Genomic DNA, 23777 nt, shown 5'->3' with positions numbered 1-23777 from the left:
TTGGACCTTCTCCAATACGTTTGAGAGGAAGGTGAGGAGATGGGATGCGAGGAATCACAGAAAGCCAAAAAGAGGTAGAGCCAGCCAGTGTCTCCTCTCCAACTTAACTTGTACTTCCTGTCCTGTCCACATGGGGGATTTCAAGACATAGATCCTCAATATAAGGCGGGGCCGTTGAAACCAGGGCTGAGTTCAGCAGGGCACAATGTTGAGGAATGTTCATATAGAAATATGTCATGTAGAACAAACATGCCTCTCTGACATGTAGAATAAGGAACCATGTCATCTCTATTCAGGACATTTCTATCTGCAACGATCCACAACGTTTACAACTGAACGCAGTGCACCCCAGTGGATCCCTTCTAAAATACCCTCCTCTTGATTTCAATAAGGAATCACAGGAGTCATGATGTATGTACTTTTGTTTCTTTAATAGTCACAGCTAAGAACAGGATAAAAAAAGAATATCAACTTTGTCTTGTTTAAAATAAGAATAAAGAATGTGACTTACACTTCTCTTCACATACAACAGATACACACAGACAGGCTACCATATAAATCAGTGCAAAAATACTCCCCAGGTAAAAACAACTTTAAAAAAAGATTAAAAGAGAGTAAAGTGCATGTTTTTTGAGAAACAGCCCCCTCATTTTAGTTGTAGAAATAACAACTGTTTTAGAAACCATAAATGGGTGGGGGGGGGGGGGACCCACAGACACATCCACAGTAACACACATACCTCCACAGACTCAGCATTCACCTGAACATACACGGACCACAAGTCCACACTAAGAGATTACATAGGGTCCAACACAGCTAGTGAGCGCACACACACACACACACACACACTACAGACAAGGGCCCAAGGGAGACAGTCTGGACCATAGTGCACATGTAGGGCCTAGGCCACCACACAAACACTTTCGCACGCATACACCCTCAGACACCCTCGACCTAGAGCCGAGTGCAGTGAGGTCACATGGTGTTGTAGAGCACAGGAGCAGTCCGTTTCTTGTCGGCAGCCTTGCGGAGCCGCCGCAGCGGGTGACTCTTCCCGCGGGGCTGCTGCTGCGCTGTTGTCATAGTGACATCGGGAGCGCTCTTCGGGGACAGGGTGCGGCGGGTGAGCCAGGGGGAGAGGTCTGTCTCTAGCTCCTCCTCCCCTTGAAGAACAAGAAATGGAGGTGAGGAGGGAGAGGGGGGATCACTCCCTGCACTCTGGGAGCCCCTATCAGTCCTGTCTGGGTCCAGTGGGTACAGCCCTCCTAGGGGGGCCCTGTGGGTGGGGGGGGGGCTCCGGCACAACACCCGCTGCTTCTTGGAGACGTCGTCTGGGCTGGGGTGATGGGGGGAGCAGGGGTGAGGGGTGGCCACCAATGGGGGTCCGTGAGGGCTGGCGGTGGTGGGCCGTATGTCCCAGTCACTCAGGTCGCTGGCTGACAGCTCCAAGCAGTCCAGCTTGGCCAGCGAGGCTGAGCGCTTCATCAGGGAAGGGGGCGTGAGGCCCGCCTGGCGGATCCGCGCCTCGATCTCCATGGCCCTCTGCCACACGGGCGTCTTCCTGTGATGCTGCCCCTGACCAGGTCTTTCTCCAGCCCCCAATCCCAAACCCCCAGCCTCGTACAGGAAGGCCTGCAGCTCCCTCAAGGTCTCCTGGATCTTCTCCAGCTCCTCACTGCTGCGTGCCAGGGCCAGCCTTCTGTGGTGGGGCGGGGGAGGGGAGGGGCCATCCGTGTCTGAATCCAGGGCTGTCACCCCCTCCAGCCACAGCAGTGCAGGGGAGGGGGAGGCCTGGGGCTCGGCCCTAGATGGCTCCAGAGAAGGGCACACAATGATTGGGATGGGCTCAGGGGTGTGGCGGGCGTCTGGGTAGTTAGAGAAGGAAGGGTCTGGGTCTGGGGCAATGTCCATGTCTGAGACGACAAACCCTCCCTGCTCTGTCTCTCTGGTTAACTCTAGGTCTCCGTTGGGCTCTGCAGACACAGTGAAAGCCTCATTCAGAGTTCTTCCTTGCTCAGGAGCAGGGGTAGGCCTATGCTGCTCGGGGCAGTCTGTGGTAGGAGCGAGGAGGGATGGGCAGTCCGTGCTTGTCGTATGGAGAGGGGAGTGCGTGGGGTGGAACTCTGCACTGGGGGAGTGGAGAGGGGAGCGCTGGGTAGACGTGTTGCTGAGCGGTAAGTCCAGCTCCTGCCTCAGCCTCTGCTCCAGCTGTTTGGTGGCCCTGCGCACCGAGCCGGCCGGCCAATCCGAGGGAGGTGTGGAGGGGGATTGTGGGTAGGAGGGCGAGGTCAGTGGGGTGTCCTCGGCCCGGTCCTCGGGGAGCAGTTGCTGGGGGCTGCGGGAGGCCGGCTGGGTGGAGGACAGGGGCGGCGCCGCCGGTGGGTGGGATATGGACTCTATCTCCGTGACGATATGACGGACTGACACACCATTGTCGTGATGGGGAGGCAGCGAAGCTTTGTCATGGCTGGATCGGTCGCTACCGTCCTCCGTATGGGGGGAATTCTGAGATAAGAGACAGAACAGAGAGAATAGTTTGAATGTCTGCTTTGTATGATATCTAAGCAGAGTTACCTTGGTATTAATGCTGGAGACAACAGCTGTCTAAAAGGTCTGGGTCCGTATGTACTGTATCAAGCGCCTCAGACTGCTGATCTAGGATCAGGTCCCCCGTCAAAATAATCGTATTCATTGTGATCTAAAAGGCAGAACTGATCCTAAAATCAGCCCTCCTAGTCTGAGACGCTTGATACATATGGCCCCTGATAAACATCCTTAACATATTAGCAATGGAAACCGATCATATGTAAAAGGTCCTTCCAATAGGTGGCAGTATTGTACAAACCATCCCCAAAGACATCATTGTGTTGCTTGCTCCCTCCCTATCTAATGGATTAGTGAATTAGATCACAATCCATTCAATTGACTGTCTCCATTGAGTACTGTAATCTTGTTAAATCACTCAGTAACTCTCAGCAGGGCTGTGGCACTCTGAAGGCCATAGATAAATGGCACTGCAGGAGGCTGGCGTTCAACATTCAAAGTCATTTCAGTGTAAATAAAATAAAAATGGCCGCCTCACCTTTCCCTGTTCCTCTTCCTCGGTGCCCGGCAGTGCTGGCAGTGCTCCAGCAGGGTTCTCGGGGGACAGCGGCTGCAGCTCCTGGATGGGGCACCGCGACTGAGGCGTCCGCTGAGCCGTCTGCTCGGAAAGGATCAGAGTCCTTCCGTCTTGGGACAGGCCCAGGAATTTCTCGCGGGCGCTGAAGAAGTCAATGCTGTCCGTGCTGAGGTTGGAGGATGCGGTAACGCAGGTGGTGTCGACGGGGTTAGCACCGCCACTGGGGTTGTTGTTGTCATCGTTGGCGTAGGGTCCTAAAGACAGTGCCGTTGTTGGGGTGAGAGGGCTCACGGCCACGGGGATCCCTGGGGACGCCATACTGACACTGTCCCCCCTCTCGCTCAGCGGGTCTGACAGGGAGCGTCCCAGTGTGTCCGAGTCGTCGCTGGACTCCAGGATGACCTGAGATACGACTTCGGAGCTGCTGAGGTCAGGCAGATCCAGGGTCAGCTCTACACACTGGGCTTTCTGTTTAGGCACAAGACTGGACAGCTGTGTGCTCAAACCCAGATGGAGGGATTTGGCCAGTGGCTGGGGGAAGGGAGAAGGGAGGATGATATGCAGTGAGGAGGGAGGATGGGGGACGGTGGTGATTGGCACCGTCACGGCCACAACCACCAGAGCTGAGTTGTCCATTCTCTCCTCGGGCACCACCTTGGCCGCCCGCGGCGGGAGGAAGGGGTCCTGGCGGTTCTCCCGGGAGTCACACAGACCGTTGGAGGCTGATGGGCCAGGGGAGTGGGAGTGGGAGCGGGTGAGTCGGACGGGCTCCGAGTGCGTGTCTGAAATGTGGGAGCCCGAGGTCTTGTTGTCGGGGTCATTGGCAGCGCCAAGTGCCTGGAGCAGGAAGTGTTGCAGGGAGGGTGAGGGGCCATTGTTGTTGTTGTGGGGGTCCGAGAGGCCCAAGGTGTGGCTGTGAGGGCCCGTCTTACACAGCAGAGATTCATGGCGCTCTGAGAGGTCGCTGTCCGAGTGGGAGCGCCACAACTTGTTGTGTCTCTGTTTACTGCAGAGAAAGGAGGAGGAAAGGAACAAATACAATCGTCATTTTTCTTCATTCCATCATGTACACTGAAAAAGAGTCAATGCAGAGCCAGGTGTCTGTGTGAGAGCTGTGTGTGTGTGTCTGTGCTCTCCTGTGCCTACCTGGCCAGCAGGATACCCTGGTACTCCTCCAGCTGCTTCATGAAAGAGGGGTTGGGCTTGGTGACGGTGCGACGCTCCTTGACGTAGTCGAAGGCCTTCTCTAGGTCCCAGCCGTACTCCTTCATGGCGTAGGCTATCACCGTGGAGGCAGAGCGACTCACACCCATCTTACAGTGGACCAGGCATTTAGCCCCTGCTTTCCTTATAGGGGAACACAGGGCATGGGTTAGAGGAGATGGAGTACAGAGGAGGTCAAAGACAGGCATGCAGAGGACAAACTGATTATGACATACAGTGCATTCGGAAAGTATTCAGACCCCTTGACTTTTTCCACATTTTGTTACGTTACAGCCTTATTCTAAAATTGATTATTGTTTTTTCCCTCATCAATCTACACACAATACCCCATAATGACAAAGCAAAACAGGTTTTTAGAAACTTTTGCTAATTTATTAAAAAGAAAAAACGGAAATACAGTATTACATTTACATAAGTATTCAGACCCTTTACTCAGTACTTTGTTGAGGCACCTTTGGCAGCGATTACAGCCTCGAGTCTTCTTGGGTATGATGCTACAAGCTTGGCACACCTGTATTTGGGGAGTTTCTCCCATTCTTTTCTGCAGATCCGCTCAGGCTCTGTCAGGTTGGATGGGGAGTGTCGCTGCACAGCTATTTTCAGGTCTCTCCAGAGATGTTCGATCGGGTTCAAGTCCGGGTTCTGGCTAGGCCACTCAAGGACATTCAGAGACTTGTCCCGAAGCCACTCCTGCGTTGTCTTGGCTGTGTGCTTAGGGTCGTTGTCCTGTTAGATGGTGAACCTTCGCCCCAGTCTGAGGTCCTGAGTGCTCTGGAGCAGGTTTTCATCAAGAATCTCTCTGTACTTTGATCCGTTCATCTTTGCCTCGATCCTGACTAGTCTCCCAATCCTGTCTCGGAGCTCTATGGACAATTCCTTCGACCTCATGGCTTGGTTTTTGCTCTGACATGCACTGTCAACTGTGGGACCTTATATAGACAGGTGTGTGCCTTTCCAAATCATGTCCAATCAATTGAATTTACCACAGGTGGACTCCCATCAAGTTCTAGAAACATCTTAAGGATGATCAATGGCAACAGGATGCACTTCAATTTCGAGTCTCATAGCAAAGGCTCTGAATACTTATGTAAATAAGGTATCTGTTTTTTGTTTGTAATAAATGTGCAGAAAAATCTAAAAACCTATTTTCGCTTTGTCATTATGGTGTATTGTGTGTAGTATTTTTTAATCCATTTTAGAATAAGGGGGTAACGTAACAAAATGTGGAAAAAGGGAAGGGGTCGGAATACTTTCCGAAGGCACAGTACAGTATTGTATCTTGATATAGTGTCTTATGGTTATGGTCACTATACAAATTTCAGAACTTACTAAAAAGAACAATGCTAAAACCAAATATGCAAAGACATGCAAAAAATGACATAAAAAATAAATAAATATAAAATTAAAGACAATCCTCTTATAATCTAATTAATAATACGAAACATTTTTTGGCAGAGGGCTTTCAAGACACTCAAGAACACCTAATAAAGTGCAACAAATCAGAGTGCTTACTTGGCCTTGGTGATGAACTTGTAGGTGTCGTTCCAGTACTCCAGCAGGTTGGTGGCCTCCTCGTCGTACACGCGGATGTTGTGGTACTCAAACATGCCTGGGAAGAAGTTGTCGATCTCCCGCGTCACGTTGAGGATGTACCTCACACTGAAGGAGTGAAACGGAGAACGTTACTCGTTGTAACTTCTACTCAGTACTGAAACTGTGCTGTAACTCTCACAGTAACCAACAGTCTTTGACATGATCATAGACAACTCAGAATGGTCTCTTACCCGCTGTTCTGCAGCTCCTCCAAGTTAGAAGCATTCCACTCAGAGCCCTGGACACAAAACAACAGAATTAAGTCAAACTCGATAGATCATCTTATGGATATCAGCAGGCAGACAAACAGGCAGAAAAAGGGACAAAAAGAGGAAGACCACTTAAAGGTAGTGCATTATATAGGGAATAGGGTGCAATGCAGTCCTTGACCATGTTCTTACCAGGTAAACATGGTCAAAGATCTCTGTGGGACTGTCCATCTGGCCCAGGATGACTATCATCTCGTTGTCAATAAACTCCTTGAACTCCCGAAGGTTGCACACCATCTGCATCTCCAGCTCTGTGCGAATCTGAAGAAGAACCAGTAGAGAACCCATTAGAACCAGTAGAGAACCCATTAGAACCAGTAGAGAACCCGTAACAACCAGTAAGAACCAGTATATAACCTGTTAGAACCAGTAGAGCGTGTGTGCGTGCCAACGTCTTTAACCCACCTCTTTGGAGGTGACATTCTCCAGGTCTTTCTGCATCATGATCTCTCTGAGGCGAGTCTTGATCAACCTCTCCGTGCGCTCCCTTTCTGTGGGCCTGTGGACACACAAAAAAACACACATCCTCAGTACACCTCTCAGGACACACCTCAGTCAACCTCGGAGGGTTATGGGGGCTCAATTTACCTCTCACCCAGAATAGCTTCACACACACTAAATATGACTTAGAGGAACTCACTAAAGCCACTTAGTCTTTGCTCTTATCAAACCAGAGGCACTATCTCCACATCATACAAAACCACAGCACTCAGTTTAAGTTCAGATTTCATGTTCTTGTTATAATGAAGAGTCCCTGCCCTCTCTCTGTAACTGCATTTGAGGACACATTTAGCCACTTGCGCAGCGCTAAGGGCAACATGCCCTGATTAGGTCCCATGAGACCCCCTTCTGTTCTCCCCCCTCTATCACGCTCTCGATCTGTTCGCTCACTCTTTCGCTCTCCCCTCCCTCTATCCTTGTCTGTTCCCCCTCGCTCTCTCGCTCCCTCTCCTACCAAATCACCTCTCTTCATTTACATTTACATTTTAGTCATTTAGCAGACGCTCTTATCCAGAGCGACTTACAGGAGCAATTAGGGTTAAGTGCCTTGCTCAAGGGCACATTTACGTCATTTAGCAGACGCTCTTATCCAGAGCGACTACAAATTTTTTTTTTTTTGGGGGGGGGGGGGGTAGAAGGATTACTTTATCCTATCCCAGGTGTTCCTTAAAGAGGTGGGGTTTCAAATGTCTCCGGAAGGTGGTGAGTGACTCCGCTGTCCTGGCGTCGTGAGGGAGCTTGTTCCACCATTGGGGTGCCAGAGCAGCGAACAGCTTTGACATGGTGACTCTTCACAATTCACACCACAATGTAGGTCAGTGGCTATGCTCCCACAACAGTCAACATGATAGGTGTGTGTTGGGCCTTTGTGTTGTTGTCCCAGTCTGATGACCCGTCATGCTTATTATTACGACATGTCCTTATTGGAACATCAGAAAGAGCCAAGGGCAGCTTGTTTATACAAACACATACTTGATTGACCTCTTGAGGAACGGGTTCGGGGACTTAAGACACTTGAAACTTGTTGCACATTCCAAGAAGAGACCGAGCTACTGCCAGGGTTGGGTTACTGGCTATGCCAAGAGAGCCTGACCTCTCTGAATAACACACACACACGCCAATGATCACAAGGGTAGGGGTCAATTTAATTTTAACTCCGTCAATTCAGGAAGTAAACTCGGAATTGGAATCCATTGGAATTGGAATTTAAGTTGACCACCTGAATTTAAAATGAAATTGACCCCAACACACTCTGCAATTGCACACATACAACCTATACACGCACATAAACTCAAAAAAAAGAAACGTCCTCTCACTGTCAACTGCTTTTATTTTCAGCAAACTTAACATGTGTAAATACTTGTATGAACATAAGATTCAACAACTGAGACATAAACACATGTTCCACAGACATGTGACTAACAGAAATTGAATAATGTGTTCCTGAACAAAGGGGGGGGGGGTCAAAATCTAAAGTAACAGACAGTATCTGCTGTGGCCACCAGCTGCATAAAGTACTGCAGTGCATCGCCTCCTCATGGACTGCACCAGCTTCGCCAGTTCCTGCTGTGAGATGTTACCCCACTCTCCCACCAAGGCACCTGCAAGTTCCAGGACATTTCTGGGGGGAATGGCCCTACCCCTCACCCTCCTATCCAACAGGTCCCAGATGTGCTCAATGGGATTGAGATCCGGGCTCTTCGCTGGCCATGGCAGAACACTGAAATTCCTGTCTTGAAGGAAATCGCGCACAGAACGAGCAGTATGGCTGGTGACATTGTCATGCTGGAGGGTCATGTCAGGATGAGCCTGCAGGAAGGGTACCACATGAGGGAGGAGGATGTCTGCCCTGTAACGCACAGTGTTGAGATTGCCTGCAATGACAACAAGCTCAGTCCGATGATGCTGGGACACACTGCCCCAGACCATGACGAACCCTCTACCAAATCGATCCCGCTCCAGAGTACAGGCCTCGGTGTAACGCTCATTCCTTCGACGATAAACGCAAATCCGACCATCACCCCTGGTGAGACAAAACTGCGACTCGTCAGTGAAGAGCACTTTTTGCCAGTCCTGTCTGGTCCAGCGATGGTGGGTTTGTGCCCATAGGCGACGTTGTTGTCGGTGATGTCTGTTGAGGACCTGCCTTACAACAGGCCTACAAGCCCTCAGTCCAGCCTCTCTCAGCCTATTGCGGACAGTCTGAGCACTGATGGAGAGATTGTGCATTCCTGGTGTAACTTGGGCAGTTGTTGTTGCCATCCTGTACCTGTCCCGCAGGTGTGATGTTCGGATGTACCGATCCTGTGCAGGTGTTGTTACATGGTCTGCCACTGTGAGGACGATCAGCTGTCCGTCCTGTCTCCCTGTAGCGCCGTCTTAGGCGTCTCACAGTACGGACATTGCAATTTATTGCCCTGGCCACATCTGCTGTCCTCATGCCTCCTTGCAGCATGCCTAAAGCACATTCACCCAGATGAACAGGGACCCTGGGCATCTTTCTTTTGGTATTTTTTTGGTCAGTAGAAAGGCCTCTTTAGTGTCCTAAGTTTTCATAACTGTGACCTTAATTGCCTACCGTCTGTAAGCTGTTAGTGTCTTAACGACCGTTCCACAGGTGCATGTTCATTCATTGTTTACGGTTCATTGAACAAGCATGGGAAACAGTGTTTAAACCCTTCACAATGAAGATCTGTGAAGTTATTTGGATTTTTACAAATTATCTTTGAAAGACAGGGTCCTGAAAAAGGGACGTTTCTTTTTTTGCTGAGTTTATTTGCAGGGACAAATGTGGGTCAAATTCTCCACGTCAGAGCAAGCCCTCAATACTGAATAAAATGAATGTGCAAAGAACAAAGGAAAATATGATGTCTGTCAGTCATCAACAGGTATCTTAGCTTTGGCAGTCACCCCAACAGGATTGACTAACACTTGCATTGTCTGCCTTTAAGTGTGTGTGTGCAAAGTACTCAAGCTTAACCAGGGTGTGTGTGTGTGTGTGTGTGTGCGTGCGTGTGCACGTCTTTCCACTGTGCATGCATGGCTAGGCTTAAGGCTAGCTGGGACATTTGATGTCAATGCGGAGGCTTAGGGAGAGGCTTACTCTTCTCATCTCTCAAGTAAAATACATTTAAACCAGTTTGGTTTTGACCTCTTTCCCCTGCCTCGGTGTCACTCAGTCCATTCCTTTACTTTAAATACTCGGCCACCTGCTTCCGTCCGCTTGTCTACCTATCTGTCTAGAAACTTTTTCCATGCATAAATAAAGCGGACACGGAGAGGGGGCTATTTTAGACGCTGCTGGCACGCAAGCTGAGTTCTGCCGTTACAGATAGCCCCCCCCCTAAACGAGCAGGCACACGTGATCGCTTCTGGGTGGGGAATTGGGCAATGTTGTTTTCTTTGGAAGAGAAGTTGGTGTGAGTCCAGGGGACCTGCCCCTCACAAGACCTCACCACAGTTGGTTAATATGGAAGTGTGTGTGTGTGCGCGTTTGACTGACTGGTACACTCACACGTCGGTGAAGAGGACGGGCGAGTCGGCCCGGTGGGACTGGACGTCCTGCATGACGTTCCACTCGTTAATGCAGACCTGGTCAGAGGAGACCTGGCTCTGGTAGTAGCTGACCCAGGTCAGGAACAGGCTGCCAGGGTAGTAGTTGTGACAGCGGGCCACCTCGCACGCCTTGTGGAGCGACTGCAGGGCGGACCTGGGGGACACAGGGGGAGAGGGGAGAAAGATTGATAACAGGATAAACAGGTAAAACAGGGGACAAGTCTGAGGAAGACAGCGGGGGGGGGGTCAAAGTCAGAGGGGGATGAGAACACAGGAGAGAAAGGAGGAGTGCTCACCACATGGCCTGGACAGAGACTGGTTTGAAGACATGGACCCTGTTGACCGTGGACACACTGAAGCCCCTACAGAGGCAAACAGACAGGTTATGTGACAGTCCCACTGGGCAGAAGAACTACAGTAAATGCAGGAAGGAAGAAACGGGTGTAGTATCGCTCTACTTACCCATCTCCATCCAAGTGGATCAGTGTGTCGCTCCACAGGGGTAGAACTAGCCCCACTGTGCATGAGCTGTAGGAGAAGAATAGACAGCTGTTAAAGATGCTACACACACACACACACACACACACACACACACACACACACACACACTGCATGCAGTGGTACTAACCTGTCCGAGGAGCCAAAGTCCATGCCCAGCACCACACTCTCCTCTGTGTCCTGTCTCCCATTGGTGGACACCACCACCATGTAGCGCGTGCAGTGAGGCTGAGCGAACGCGCTCTCCAGGCGCACAGCCTTAGGGAAGACGAGAGGGAGGGGGAGGGAGAGAAAAGAGGGATGGAGAATAATAACCACTGGTCAATCTCTGCATTTGGAAGTATTCATCAGAATAGTTCTAGACTCATTTGTCTGCTACGTGAATGAAACATAATGAATTTGACATTTGAACTTGATGTATGGGAGTGTGATGCGAGTGTGTGAGATGATGTACCAGGCGGATGTTGTCTTCTGGCCGCAGCACAGTGAACATGGTCTGCAGGTGCTGCTGGAGGTCACCTGAGGAAGGAGAGAGAGATGCCATCTGCTCTTACTCATTACTCCTTTGGGTGAAGTTAGTCCACATTATGCGGGCATACATAACACAGTGCGTCTGATTAAACACCTCTAGAAACTCCAAATACAGCTCGGATAAACATTTACATTCAAATGCAGGGTCTCCCGAGTGGCGTAGCGGTCTAAGGCACTGTATCGCAGTGCTTGAGGCGTCACTACAGACCCGGGTTCGATCCCAGGCTGTGCCACAGCCGGCCGTGACCGGGAGACCCATGAAGCGCCCACAATTAGCCCAGCGTCGTCCGGGTTAGGAGAGAGTTTGACCGGCCGGGATGTCCTTGTCCCATCGCGCTCTAGCGACTCCTTGTGGCGGGCCGGGCGCCTGCAAGTTGACTTCGGTCGCCAGCTGGACGGTGTTTCCTCCAACACATTGGTGCGGCTGGCTTCCCAGTTAAGCGAGCCGTGTGTCAAGTGTGGCTTGGCAGGGTCGTGTTTCGGAGGACGCGTGGCTCTCGACCATCGCCTCTCCCGAGTCCGTAGGGGAGTTGCAGCGATGGGACAAGACTGTAACTACCAATTGGATATCACGAAATTGGGGAGAAAAAGGGGTAAAAAAAAAAAAAATATATATATATATATATATATATATATTTTTTTTTTAATCAAACGCAGCCGAAGTAACAGAAAGTGTCCTTCACTTGAGAACGTTTTCCCACAATTACTATTTGTCACTGAAAAAGTAAAATAAAGACATCTAGGCTGGTACATCCCACTAACAGAGCTGGGAAAAACTCTTAGCAAACCCAGCAGAGCAGAGAGTAGCCTTCCCACAAGTACAGGCACACACACTTACAACAATTATCTCTGCCCTTGAGCACGAGGACACTGGTATGGAAAAACACACGCCTAAATAGCAACTCTATGGCAAGACAACATGCAGTCAGTGGACCACCTGTGTCATATTGTAACAGCTATGGGATCAACTGAACTGGACAGCTCTGCTCTGGTGACTTATACAACAGTGCAAGTGTCGGTTCCCTCAACACTTTAAAATGCCTGCTGCATTCCAATGATAAGCAGCACTGTGGTTTGGCCTCATGTTGGGGCAGTGTCAGTTTCCCATGAGTCTGTGTTGAGTATTGGGGCACGTTCAGCAGGACAACATTGTGGAACATTTCTATGTTATAAAGAGCTGAACAGACAGGCCTCACTGACATGTAAAGTAAGCTATCATGTTGGCTCCATTTGTGGCATTTCTATTTGCAACATTTGCTTACTGAACTCACCCCTGTCCTATGGTTGTCAGTTTGTTGGTTGGTTCATTGTCAGTCAGTGGGAGGGCATACCTGTGTGTTTGTTCCGCCGCTGGCTGATGCCGGGTGCCGAGGAAGGGGAGGAGCCATTTCCCCGAGGCAGGAAGACGGCGGCGCCCTTCACCGTCAGGAAGCTCTCGCTGATGCTGATTGGAGAGAGAAAACACAGGGTCACAGAGGGGCCAGAGAGACGCTAACAGAACGTTCCGGGCTAGGGGTTCACACACCTCTATCTTCATAAGTCAGTCTGAAGGACAACAACAGCATGTGGTCCAGGCAGCAGCTACTACTCAGTCAGTGTAGCTATATGTAATAAACACAGACAGAGCCACGTGCACTCCAACACAGAACACAATGTTCCCCTCTGGAGGCTAGGGGTAGAGCGGAGGGTCGGTTAGAGCCCCCCACACTCCTCCCCTGCACAGCTGGCTCAGACTGAGAGCAGAGCTCCCGCTGTGGGAGTTCATGTAGGGGATCACTCCCCTCTCTGTGGTTCCATATAATCACATTAACTATAGTACACAGCACACCATCATCACACTAGAACAAGTGGTGAGGTCACGCGATCTACAGGAGTTACTAGCTGATGGAGATGGTGTGTGTGTGTGTGTGTGTGTGTGTGTGTGTGTGTGTGTGTGTGTGTAGCCTATATCTCCACAGCACAGAACATATTCTCTACAGAATCTCACACGGTGGCACACTGACCTAGGATATAGGCCTAGGCTACCAAAACACACAATGTGCCTCATTGGCCCTCATGTGAAGTGTGTCTTGATGAAGAGCTGCTACTAGGCTAAACCTTCTGTAACAACCCTGCCCTAAGTACTGCTCCACATCCACACAGTCAGCCTCATTTCCACCACACAACCCCAATCACCGTGGATTTACTGGGAGGCACAGAGTCTGTACTGCCTGTCTGTCTTTGTCCTCCTGTCCTTCCTCACAAACACACACAGGATGGGGAACTGTGCAACGATGAGCCGAATAGCAGAAGCATGGGGGTGACGTGCTTGAGAGAGGCTGTGCAATCTGAGGAGTGAGGGACACGCCTGGACCAGAAGCAGAAAGAAAACAAACAGAGCGAGCGAGCGAAAACACTCGGCCGGGTTGAGCTCATTTCCCATCCTGACCCACTCACCCCTGACCCAGCTGTTTCCTCCTTCTACTTCACCAGCTCTCTCTCGCCTTCTTCATACCTCTCCCTTGCCTTTTCTTCATACCGCTCTCTCTCTCTCGCTCTGTGTTTCAATCCTAACTTCTCTACCCTCCTGTACAGCTGTATCTAATCATGTCTGAAGCATGGGGTGTAGCACATGGGCAGGAAGGAGGAGGTGAGCAGCACCTCACATGGTGTGTACAGTGTGTGTGTGTGTGAGGGAGAGAAAGAGAGAAAGGATTCACTTAGTGTTTTCCACTACGAGACACTTGAAAACAAAGAGTAGCTATCAGAATCAGACAACACCGCAGGCAGCAGACAGTGCAGAGCTCCAGCAGGCAGCTGCAGCACACAATGTCAAGTGTAATACAACACTGACCCCTTAGCGAAGAGCTTTGCTTTGCACCTCCCGCCAGCGTAGGAATCCAAAACTAGGTAGCCAGACATACATCACTGTCAAGTGGCTCTTTACTGTTGCTACAAATATATTGTACTCTTATAAATGACTACAAATAACTATAGACTAGACGGCCTTGATCAGCCACTGTAATTCACATTCAAATGAAGCACATGAAATGGCTCTCCTTCAGGTGTATCTTTACTGTGTAAGATAACCCCAACAGTCGGATCAGTAGACAAAAGGGGGTATTGTTGTCCACTAGCTAGCTAGACCACTCTGCGTAACTGGTTCTAATGTGAAATATTATCCACACCTCAACAACTGATTAGGCTGCTGATCATTTCCCCAATATAGTTTGAAACTCATACACGGTCCGTGGTAAATATTTCAGAACTATTCTGACTATGCTAGAGTGTTCTGAATCACCACTATGTGTCCGTCCAAATGACACCCTATTCCCTACATAGTGCACTACTTTTGAACAGAGCCCTATAAGTGCAGCCCCTAACAGTGGAAATAACAAGTGTGGCTGTATAATGGTAGAAAGACAGCCACTCTAGACTAGAGCCACTTTGGCCATGATTCATGTCTATGGGCAGCAGGAGAGGGCATTGAGGCCGAGGCTGAGGCGAAACTCCAGAATTTTGCCCTGGCTGACATTTTACTGTACAGACATGTAAGGGCACCTCTTCCCACAAGCGGAGAGGTGGGCATCTTTTGGCATGCAGCACAGGGCAGTACTGGTTAGGGTGCAGACACAATCATCACTATGTAAGGGGCCCTTCTCTGACAGCCTAGCGCCCCACTCTCCTCCTACTCCCAGAAAGATGTGTGTGTGGGACTGAGATCTCCCCCCCCCCCCCCCTCCCCTCCCCTCCCTGTTCCTGCCCATATTAGTCCCACCAACTAGGAGAGAGGTAAATATAGGCCCAGGCTGTAGAGGCCTGGCTGCCGTGGCAGGCGCTGCTGAAGGCTCTATGAGTTCAGGCCAGAAAGATAGGGTGGGAAAGAAAGGAGGGCTGCATTCTAGCACTTCCTGAGGTACAGATTAGGCAATGAGACCGGTGCACGCATTCACACAGAGATTTGAATTAGCGAGCTATGTTTAAATACAGAGCAAGAGTAGCCTAACGGACGAGGGGAGATAATTATGCGAGAGAGAGAGAGAGACAGAGGAGAGAGAGAGAGACAGTGGAGAGAGAGAGAGACAGTGGAGAGAGAGAGAGACAGACAGAGAGAGACAGAGCAGGAGAGAGACAGAGCAAGAGAGAGACAGAGACCCAGAAGCAGACAGAGACCCAGAAGCAGACAGAGACCCAGAAGCAGACAGAGACCCAGAAGCAGACAGAGACCCAGAAGCAGACAGAGAACCAGAAGCAGACAGAGACCCAGAAGCAGACAGAGACCCAGAAGCAGACAGAGACCCAGAAGCAGACAGAGACCCAGAAGCAGACAGAGAACCAGAAGCAGACAGAGACCCAGAAGCAGACAGAGACCCAGAAGCAGACAGAGACCCAGAAGCAGACAGAGACCCAGAAGCAGACAGAGAGGGAAAGAGACAAAGGGTAAGGCTAAAGATACACTGACAACCTGTTAGTGTTTCTAGAGCTGGATTGGAGTTGGAGTCAAGTCCCAGTTTCCTAGTAAGTGCAGTCAGGCTCGGGACTAATTCTGGTAAAACAGACCTAACTTCCTCATAGGGCTGCATCACAGGGTCAGAGGCATTCAGTTAAAGGCCTCAGGACTATTCTGAGAGGAGAGGGGGAAATTCCCCATCTACCACCGCCTACATCAAACTCTAATCCGCCGGAATTAAGGTGGAGTTCCATCAACGCTGAGATGTTAGAAAGCAGCCTGCGATCAAATCAAAACTAAGTGTGTATCCCAAATGGCACCCTATTCCCTACTAGGGGTGTGAACATTTAAAACATTGGGATCGTTACCATTTACAAAAAATCCCAAACCGAAAAACTGTGCATTTATCACAAAATTACCACTAACAGGTCGCGATCATCATCATAAAAAGGGAAAAATTCAACAAATACCTAATGCAACAATGATGTAACGTTCCTAGGACGAGATATGCATCTTTCAAATGATTTGCCATGGTTATAAAGCGCTCCGCACGTCATCGTCGTTAGCAGTTGGAAAAATGGCAGAGAGTGAGACAGGGAAGTGACAGCAGCGAAGTTCTGTATGGCAATACTTTGATAAAGTTAAATGAAAAGGTGATGAAATAAATGCAAACTTTGCAAGGTGGAATTGAGCTACAGTGGCAGTACAGGTGCAATGCTTAACCATCTGAAAGGGAGTCACCGTGAGACCCAACTAGTTTCTGGCAGCAGTGAGAAAAATCCCAGAAATTATTGCAGTTGATATGCAGCCATTGTCAATGGTAGAGGATGTCGTCTTCACTGCCCTGATAGCATATCTAGAACAAAGACTACAAGATGCCATGTCGAAAAACGGCCTGGATGGAGAAATTGTACAATGATTGTTATGCAAGTATAAAGCGCGAGCTTTCAAACACCATATGTGGCGTTAACAACAGATTGTAGGATTGCTGTCATACATCACTGCAACGAGCCATCACATTAATGAGAAGTAGGACATGAAGTCCTATGTACTGGCAACTGTGAACATGGAGGAGAGGCACACAGCAGAGAACCTAAAACGGCATTCACTACCATCGTTTCTGAGTGGGTGGGGGACAGCAGTAAGGTGCGCGCCGTTTGGTAAGTAGCCAGGACTGCGGTAGATTGAACTGCATTGCCCCCTAGTGGTCATACGCAGGATCATATCTGAATTGTGAATTCATGTCACTTATGATTTTTCTTATTGTTTAAAGGATAGAAAAATGGTACATTTGTCACATCCTCATTCACTATTAGTAGCACCGTCATGGTAACGTCTCACTAGACTGCTGATGAACCAGACATGTAACATCTCTTACCAACATCAATGTCTCCCGTTCTGTTTAGTGTTTTTCCGATTTTATGGATATTACTAATGACAGACAATCACATCACATACACACACAACCTAAATCTGACTTCCTTGTACGGCTGCCAATCTTTACACACACCCTTAAAGCGAGTCAGATTCAAATGATTTCCCCCAGAATCACAGTAATGCAGCACACGTGTGTTTGGTGTACATTGAAGGGGGGTAGTGTTCTAAATTATTAGTGGGACAACGCCTCTTTAGATTTCAGGTTTCCAGCTGGTGGCCAAACACCGTAAACCTGCAATTAGCCCAGCCCATGGTTAAACATTAAAGTTTTTCTGACATACAGGCATTCTTCTGTCTATTTATAGAATGGTTACACACTAACAACAAAATCGGTTTGTAAATGAAAATACTGTCAAAACCCATCGATTTTCTGGATCGGTTGGTTTGACAGAGATGTCAACAAAAGGAGGCCATGACGCCATCATATAGCCTATAGGTGGTTGTTTCCCCACCCTGAAAAGGTTAAGAGAAAACATACTAAAACCTGGCCAAATTTTTCCTCCAAAACAAGGAAGTTGGCTTTCTTACATCTGGTGCCGTTTATGGCATACAAGTGCCTGTGCGCGCCAGTGAGAGAGAGAGCGAGAGAGAGTGTGCGTGTAGGTGAGTTTCAAATGAAGACAAAGTCTAGGCTATTCAAATGACTAACTAGTCTAGGCCATATAATAAGGATAACAGCCCTTGTCACACACACACAGTGAACTTGTGAGTGAGGAAATACAAGACACCCACTCCTGGAGTACCCATGTTACACATAGGGCCCGCACTATCAGCAATGATATCTAATCTCCCCATAAGCAAATAAGTAGTACTACTACGCATGTAGTCATAGAAACCAGTGCAAAGTGAGTACATGGACAGCAGACAACACATTTGCATGTCTTCATTTAGCACGCGTCAGAGCAAAATGGTAAATCAACGCAAAAATCAGTCGGGAGCAACATCAGGGTTGCGCAACATCCAACATGGTCTGGACAGCCAGTTCTTGTCACAGGGGAATGTGATTATGTGATCAAAAATAACAAGTTTTCATTGCAGCTTTGATGGTACAGTATTTACAACGAGGATATGGGCTTTTTGATTCAAGCATATCGCATTGGTTCATCCAAAACACTGATCAAGTCCGATGGACTGCTACAGCCCTGAAACACGCAGTAGACCTAGACTAAAACTCTGGAGCAAGGTTAGTTCCAACATATTAACACTAACAACTTGACTAAACTTACACCTGGAAATACAGGTGCCCTTACTTGAGTGCCTTCCTACCCAACAATCAAAACACAGACAAATAAAACCCACTAACTACCCTTCATCAGGTAGGTTATTTCTCAGTATTCAAAGCACTCCCTTTAAATGGGTGAGTTCTAATCACACCTGTACTACAAGCCAGCTATCAAATCAGTCTCTGGCCGGCCACCTGGACCTGACGACTGGTCTCACGCTGTAGAAAACAGAGGGCCAAGAACACCTCAGCCAATTAGCCTAGTTAGAATGGCTGCAAGCTTCAGAACAAAGAGCTTCAACTCAAAAACATGGATGGATACGCTATAGAATATTTTCTCAGGTCACGTAATACAACAATCAGCCAAAATATAATAAGCTATAACTCATTTTGATGTAATATTTTCTTTGTTTATATTGAAGAAGCGGAAAATCAAAGGGACTGCCATACACCTGGATAAGTCAGTTTAGAGGCTTAGAGGACACAGAGGAGAGCCATACACCTGGAGAAGGCAGTTTAGAGGCTTAGAGGACACAGAGGAGAGCCATACACCTGGAGAAGGCAGTTTAGAGGCTTAGAGGACACAGGAGGAGAGCCATACACCTGGAGAAGGCAGTTTAGAGGCTTAGAGGACACAGAGGAGAGCCATACACCTGGATAAGGCAGTTTAGAGGCTTAGAGGACACAGAGGAGAGCCATACACCTGGATAAGGCAGTTTAGAGGCTTAGAGGACACAGAGGAGAGCCATACACCTGGAGAAGGCAGTTTAGAGGCTTAGAGGACACAGGAGGAGAGCCATACACCTGGAGAAGGCAGTTTAGAGGCTTAGAGGACACAGAGGAGAGCCATACACCTGATGGGGGGGGGGGGGGTCAAGTGAGACTGGCAGGCTGATTCTCTGGCTTTAGTTCATAGAGCAGACACTGTTGCTTTATATGGATATCTGACTGACAGGATTCATCAGACCAGTTTGGAGACAGCCAGGTAGATGATTCAGATCTCGCGCCATGCAATTAAGGATAACCCATTGTGCCATCTGTGCTATTATTTCTCAACCAGGAGAGGAAGCCCTGTCAAGATTACTTACATCCTGTTACATCACTGTTGGGAAATACATGCAGTCAGGATGGACTGTCACATTGTGTCAGATTCCTTCACAATAATGTTGCAACGTCTGAGACAAGTGACAACTGAGCTAAAGTAAATACATCTGAAATGTAGCCATACATACTTCAACATCGCATTTCCACTTCATGGAAAATTAATCCTGTGGGGAAATTATTAAGTGGGGAAATGTTTTCTTAAATTTTAACCACAAAAATGTTTGTCGCAAAAATGTACAACTCACAGTTGGTTGATCTGGTTCTGAGACACAACTCCGTTGTCGGAGAAGTAGCGCATCATCTTCGCTCCGCAGTAGGAGCAGAAGCAGCCCTCTGCCGAGCTCCCAGTGGTGGACACACTTCCGAGCGTCATGACTGGACCACGGAACAGCAGACCGATAGCTGATGAGACCGGCGGCGCCAAATATCCTCGTAATGGCTCACTCCACTGCGACCATGGTCAACACAGATTAGTCCAACGAACCCGATAGATTTGACAGTATGTATGTCGACCTATCTCCTTCGCGGCATTATAAAATAGGCAGCTAGAAAATAAAGTATACTGTTTGTAAAATAAAAACGTGTAGCCTATCATACAATTATGAAACAAAGTACAGTATCCTCTAATTGCAACGCTGTACGGAATTATTCTTGCGGAAGGATCCTTCAAACGACCTATAATCAATATTTGTCTATGAAGAGCACTCGTGTCCGTCCTCCTACTTTAATATCTTTTAAACTTCTAAACAGGACACAGGCAGGCACTACAAACTCAACTCGTGAGAGGGAGGAGTTGCTGACATGTGCTTAGAAGGGCCCAATGGAAAGACAAGGGGAGAGCGACAAGGAGACAACACATTGGGCACTCCTGCAGCGACAAGGTTGTGGAAGAGCAAGACAGCCATATAATGTGATGACCAACAAGTACAGGGAGGTGTTGAAATAAAGAGTAAAAAGTACAGCAGGAACATACAGGTAACTACCAAAATAAAGGAAACACCAACATAAAGTGTCTTAATAGACCTGGACATACCTATTGCAACCACATGTTCTGTGACAGCTGTGTGTTTACCAACAACTCACTCCTTGGGACTGTGCTCGTGGACACTGCTTCACCTTACTGAGTACACCCAGACAGCAACTTGACAAAAGTCTCAAATTATCTTTTGTAATGCTTATCTAAGGACAAACTCATGTGTTGGCCTGTTATCTGGATCAGACTGGCAAGCGATATATCGTTTTTAAATAGGAAAGTGAGAGGTCTATAAAGCAGTGCAACCCAACTGAGCTTAGTTCTACTCCACTGGGGGTGAGATCATTTGGATGGATTTGGGCTCCACTCGGCTACAATAGATTAATCTCATTTGTGTTTCCTTGTCTCCTCGTGTCCTCTCTCCTCACTTCCTTTTCAAAACACATTGAGGAGAAGGTCAGATTCCTCCTCTAGGACCTTCTCTTCCAATGTGTTTTGAGGAGGCGGCAAGGAGGAGAGGACATGAGTCAAGGAAATACAATTGAGACGCAACCAATGTCATAAAGGCTAGCTAGTTAAGGGATTGTTATTACCAAGAATGTACTTATTTTTCTTAATTCAACTTACAGTTTGTGAAACTTGGACTTTTGCATATATCACTCATTAATGTCAATGGGAGACGTTAAAATTGGAGCACAGATCTCAAGTGCGAGTACAGACCTTCGCCATTGATCACAACAGTATCATGAGAGCCAAGTGACAAAGCGGACTCTATGGAAGCTATTTTAGTGTGTCTGTTGGTGTCCATAAATGTTCCTAAGTTGCTGTACTATTACTGTACAAACAAGGCAGGTAACCGAACAGTATTTTCAAGGTCTGCTCTACAATGAGTCCCCAGAAAGTCAACAGCTCAGTCTCCTCTTCCTGTTCCCCATTGTCCCTCGTCTCCGAACCAAGAGAAGCCAGTCCTGGAATTTCACTTAAGACGACCTGGCCTTGGATAAAGAATGAAAGCGGTAATGTGTGTACACAACAAAGGTGACGGTTCTGAGAACACAGCTCTTCCTCTGTCCTTTACTTCCTTCCTGGTACGTTTGAGCCAAAAACAAACATTGTATAGGCTAGGCCTACATGGCTAAATGTCCACCTTATAAACAGGCCATTGTCCATTGAAAACTAAGCTATAGCTTCATTTGGTCTCACTCATATTGGAACGCTTCAATGGCGGCGGGCAATGTACTTTCACATGCTCCCCCGTGGCTTTTTCCTTGGTTCCAGAGAAGCTAGGTATGTAGGTTGTATTATGTATTATGCAAATGTAGTGCTGCCAGAAGCTTGGAGTAGAAGAGGTCAGACGCCAGAGGTCAATTACACCTGACGACAGGGGCTCAGAGGGCACTTAGTCAAAACACGCCATTGAGGTTTCCATTCCCTACGGTCCACCATTACCCAAGACACTACATCACACAGGCAGCCGGTACACACAAACAGGCAACTACTATGCAAGTTCCCCTCTAAAGTTCTATAACCTAAGTGGCCAAAGAAGAGATGAGAAGGCTGGCAGCGACGGCATGGGACAAGGTTACACTCAGTGTTTACAAAGTGTGTGTAACACTTGACTCCTGGTGCCCTCCGAATAACATGACAGGGAATGAGACCTAGAAACTCACACATACCTGGGTGTCTTCGGTTACAGGGCATCGTCACATGGTCTTCTCCATTCCATTCAGCCTCCTCTCCGGTCATGAGGTTTAGCCAGTCACACATTGTGTTATCATCGCAGCCAACGTTCAACCAACCAACACACATTAAAATCACCATCTGTGCTAGTTATGTGGCACAGAATGTTTTGCACGTCTTTCAATAGGCTAGACCACTACTAAATCACATTGTTTTGTTTTGACTCTGGTAATAGGGTGCGACATGTGGGGTAAACACGCGGGTCCGATTGTGCAATGGCTTGTGTCGCTCTCTCGCTCTCTTTGAATGAGAGTTACCAGAAAAGGGTCACAAGTGTTGCAGGCAGCAGTCAGTCACTGGGTCTCTGTGTACTCCCCAAGTTACCCCTTAACATCCAGTGAGCAGCTGTTTCCTATAGGCCTGCTGCACTGGAGCTAGTTGGAGGAGTAAATGGGGTCTGAAATGAGACCAGCCAGAACACTTAGCTTACACTAACTGCAGCACTAGTAACAGACCTGGACATAAACGCTACAAGGCAGGATAATGCATGCCCCGTCAAGCTAGTGTTTTTTCCCTACCACTTAGCCTATTTGGTTGTGATCTGAGCACCTTGGGACCTAAGTGAAGGGCTAAAAAACAAAAGAGACAATTAAGGCAGCAGAAATTAGAAGGAAAACAGTGATATGATCAGGAAAATCATCGTCAGTTGAGGTTAGAAGGGTGGTGTTGGTAGCCAGGAGAGGTGTTCCCACCTGACAGACAGGTGTGAGAAACAGGCTGTAATGAAAGATGATGACTCCAGGCCCGGGGTTTGAGTCAGCATGTACAGCTAGCTGGCTGCTGTGTCTGCCATTTCCTTTCCTTCCCGCAACCGGTAACGGGACTGCGCGAACACTGAGCACAGGTTAACCCAAATCCAGAATAACCTGCTCTGCCAGCCACATCTGAGGCGCAGCAGCAGGCACGTGCACAGATGGGAGTCAACCTGTGCCCCTCCCACTCGCCCTTTTGGGTGGTGGTCATTTATTTATGTTTTTTTATTAAAAGTTTTTGCCGTTGTTGTTCTGAACCCATTGCCCGCAAGTAATTGTGACGTCGTCAAGTTCGCCACCCCGTCCGTTGGTTGTGCCTGTTGGTCTGCCCTGTACGGAGCTTGAGCGAGCCCGGTTGCACCTGTTTCCAAGTCTGCCCTGTACTGGGATTGTTCACACCCATTATCCAAACATGCATGGCTTGAGATGTGGTCACCGATCGAGTGTGTGTGTAGCTAGCTACCTAGTTTAAATATCAACAGTACTGCCACAGAAGCATAACATTTGATTAACACTTAATAACAATCATGTCTTTAGGAGGCACTGTAACTACATGACCAAAAGTATGTGGACACCTGCTCGTCGAACATCTCATTCCAAAATCATGGGCATTAATATGGAGTTGGTCCCCCCTTTGCTGCTATAACAACCTCCACTCTTCTGGGAAGGATTTCCACTAGATGTTGGAACATTGCTGCGGGGACTTGTTTCCATTCGACCACAAGAGCATTAGCGAGGTCGGGCACTGATGTTGGGAGATTAGACCGGGCTCGCAGTCGGCGTTCCAATTCATCCCAAAGGTGTTCGATGGGGTTGAGGTCAGGGCTC

The 23777-nt window shown here is 48.4% G+C and overlaps 1 protein-coding gene across 2 annotated transcripts in view; it reads right to left on the bottom strand.

Moving 5' to 3' along the window:
• Window positions 1–410: 410 nt before the first annotated feature.
• The window catches only part of LOC311105571 (uncharacterized protein), a 39465-nt gene continuing 16098 nt past the window's right edge, over window positions 411–23777 (bottom strand). Inside the window, exons 1-14 of one of the 2 annotated variants that reach the window (XM_084147755.1) lie at window positions 19730–19948; window positions 12624–12736; window positions 11216–11280; window positions 10892–11019; window positions 10726–10791; window positions 10560–10625; window positions 10223–10417; window positions 6613–6706; window positions 6340–6468; window positions 6130–6176; window positions 5858–6004; window positions 4268–4468; window positions 3083–4127; window positions 411–2505 (exon numbers count right to left, since the gene is read on the bottom strand). In XM_084147755.1, coding sequence (XP_084003881.1) covers window positions 976–2505; window positions 3083–4127; window positions 4268–4468; window positions 5858–6004; window positions 6130–6176; window positions 6340–6468; window positions 6613–6706; window positions 10223–10417; window positions 10560–10625; window positions 10726–10791; window positions 10892–11019; window positions 11216–11280; window positions 12624–12736; window positions 19730–19857 — 3954 coding nt within the window. In that variant the 5' untranslated portion in view covers window positions 19858–19948 and the 3' untranslated portion in view covers window positions 411–975. Of the gene's footprint in view, window positions 2506–3082; window positions 4128–4267; window positions 4469–5857; window positions 6005–6129; window positions 6177–6339; window positions 6469–6612; window positions 6707–10222; window positions 10418–10559; window positions 10626–10725; window positions 10792–10891; window positions 11020–11215; window positions 11281–12623; window positions 12737–19729; window positions 19949–23777 lie in introns of those variants that run through there. The other variant, XM_084147756.1, reaches the window with a different exon arrangement.

This window comes from Coregonus lavaretus (assembly GCF_964263955.1).
Source record: "Coregonus lavaretus genome assembly, chromosome: 30".
NCBI lineage: Eukaryota > Metazoa > Chordata > Actinopteri > Salmoniformes > Salmonidae > Coregonus > Coregonus lavaretus.
This window is presented reverse-complemented; position numbering and strand designations above follow the sequence as displayed.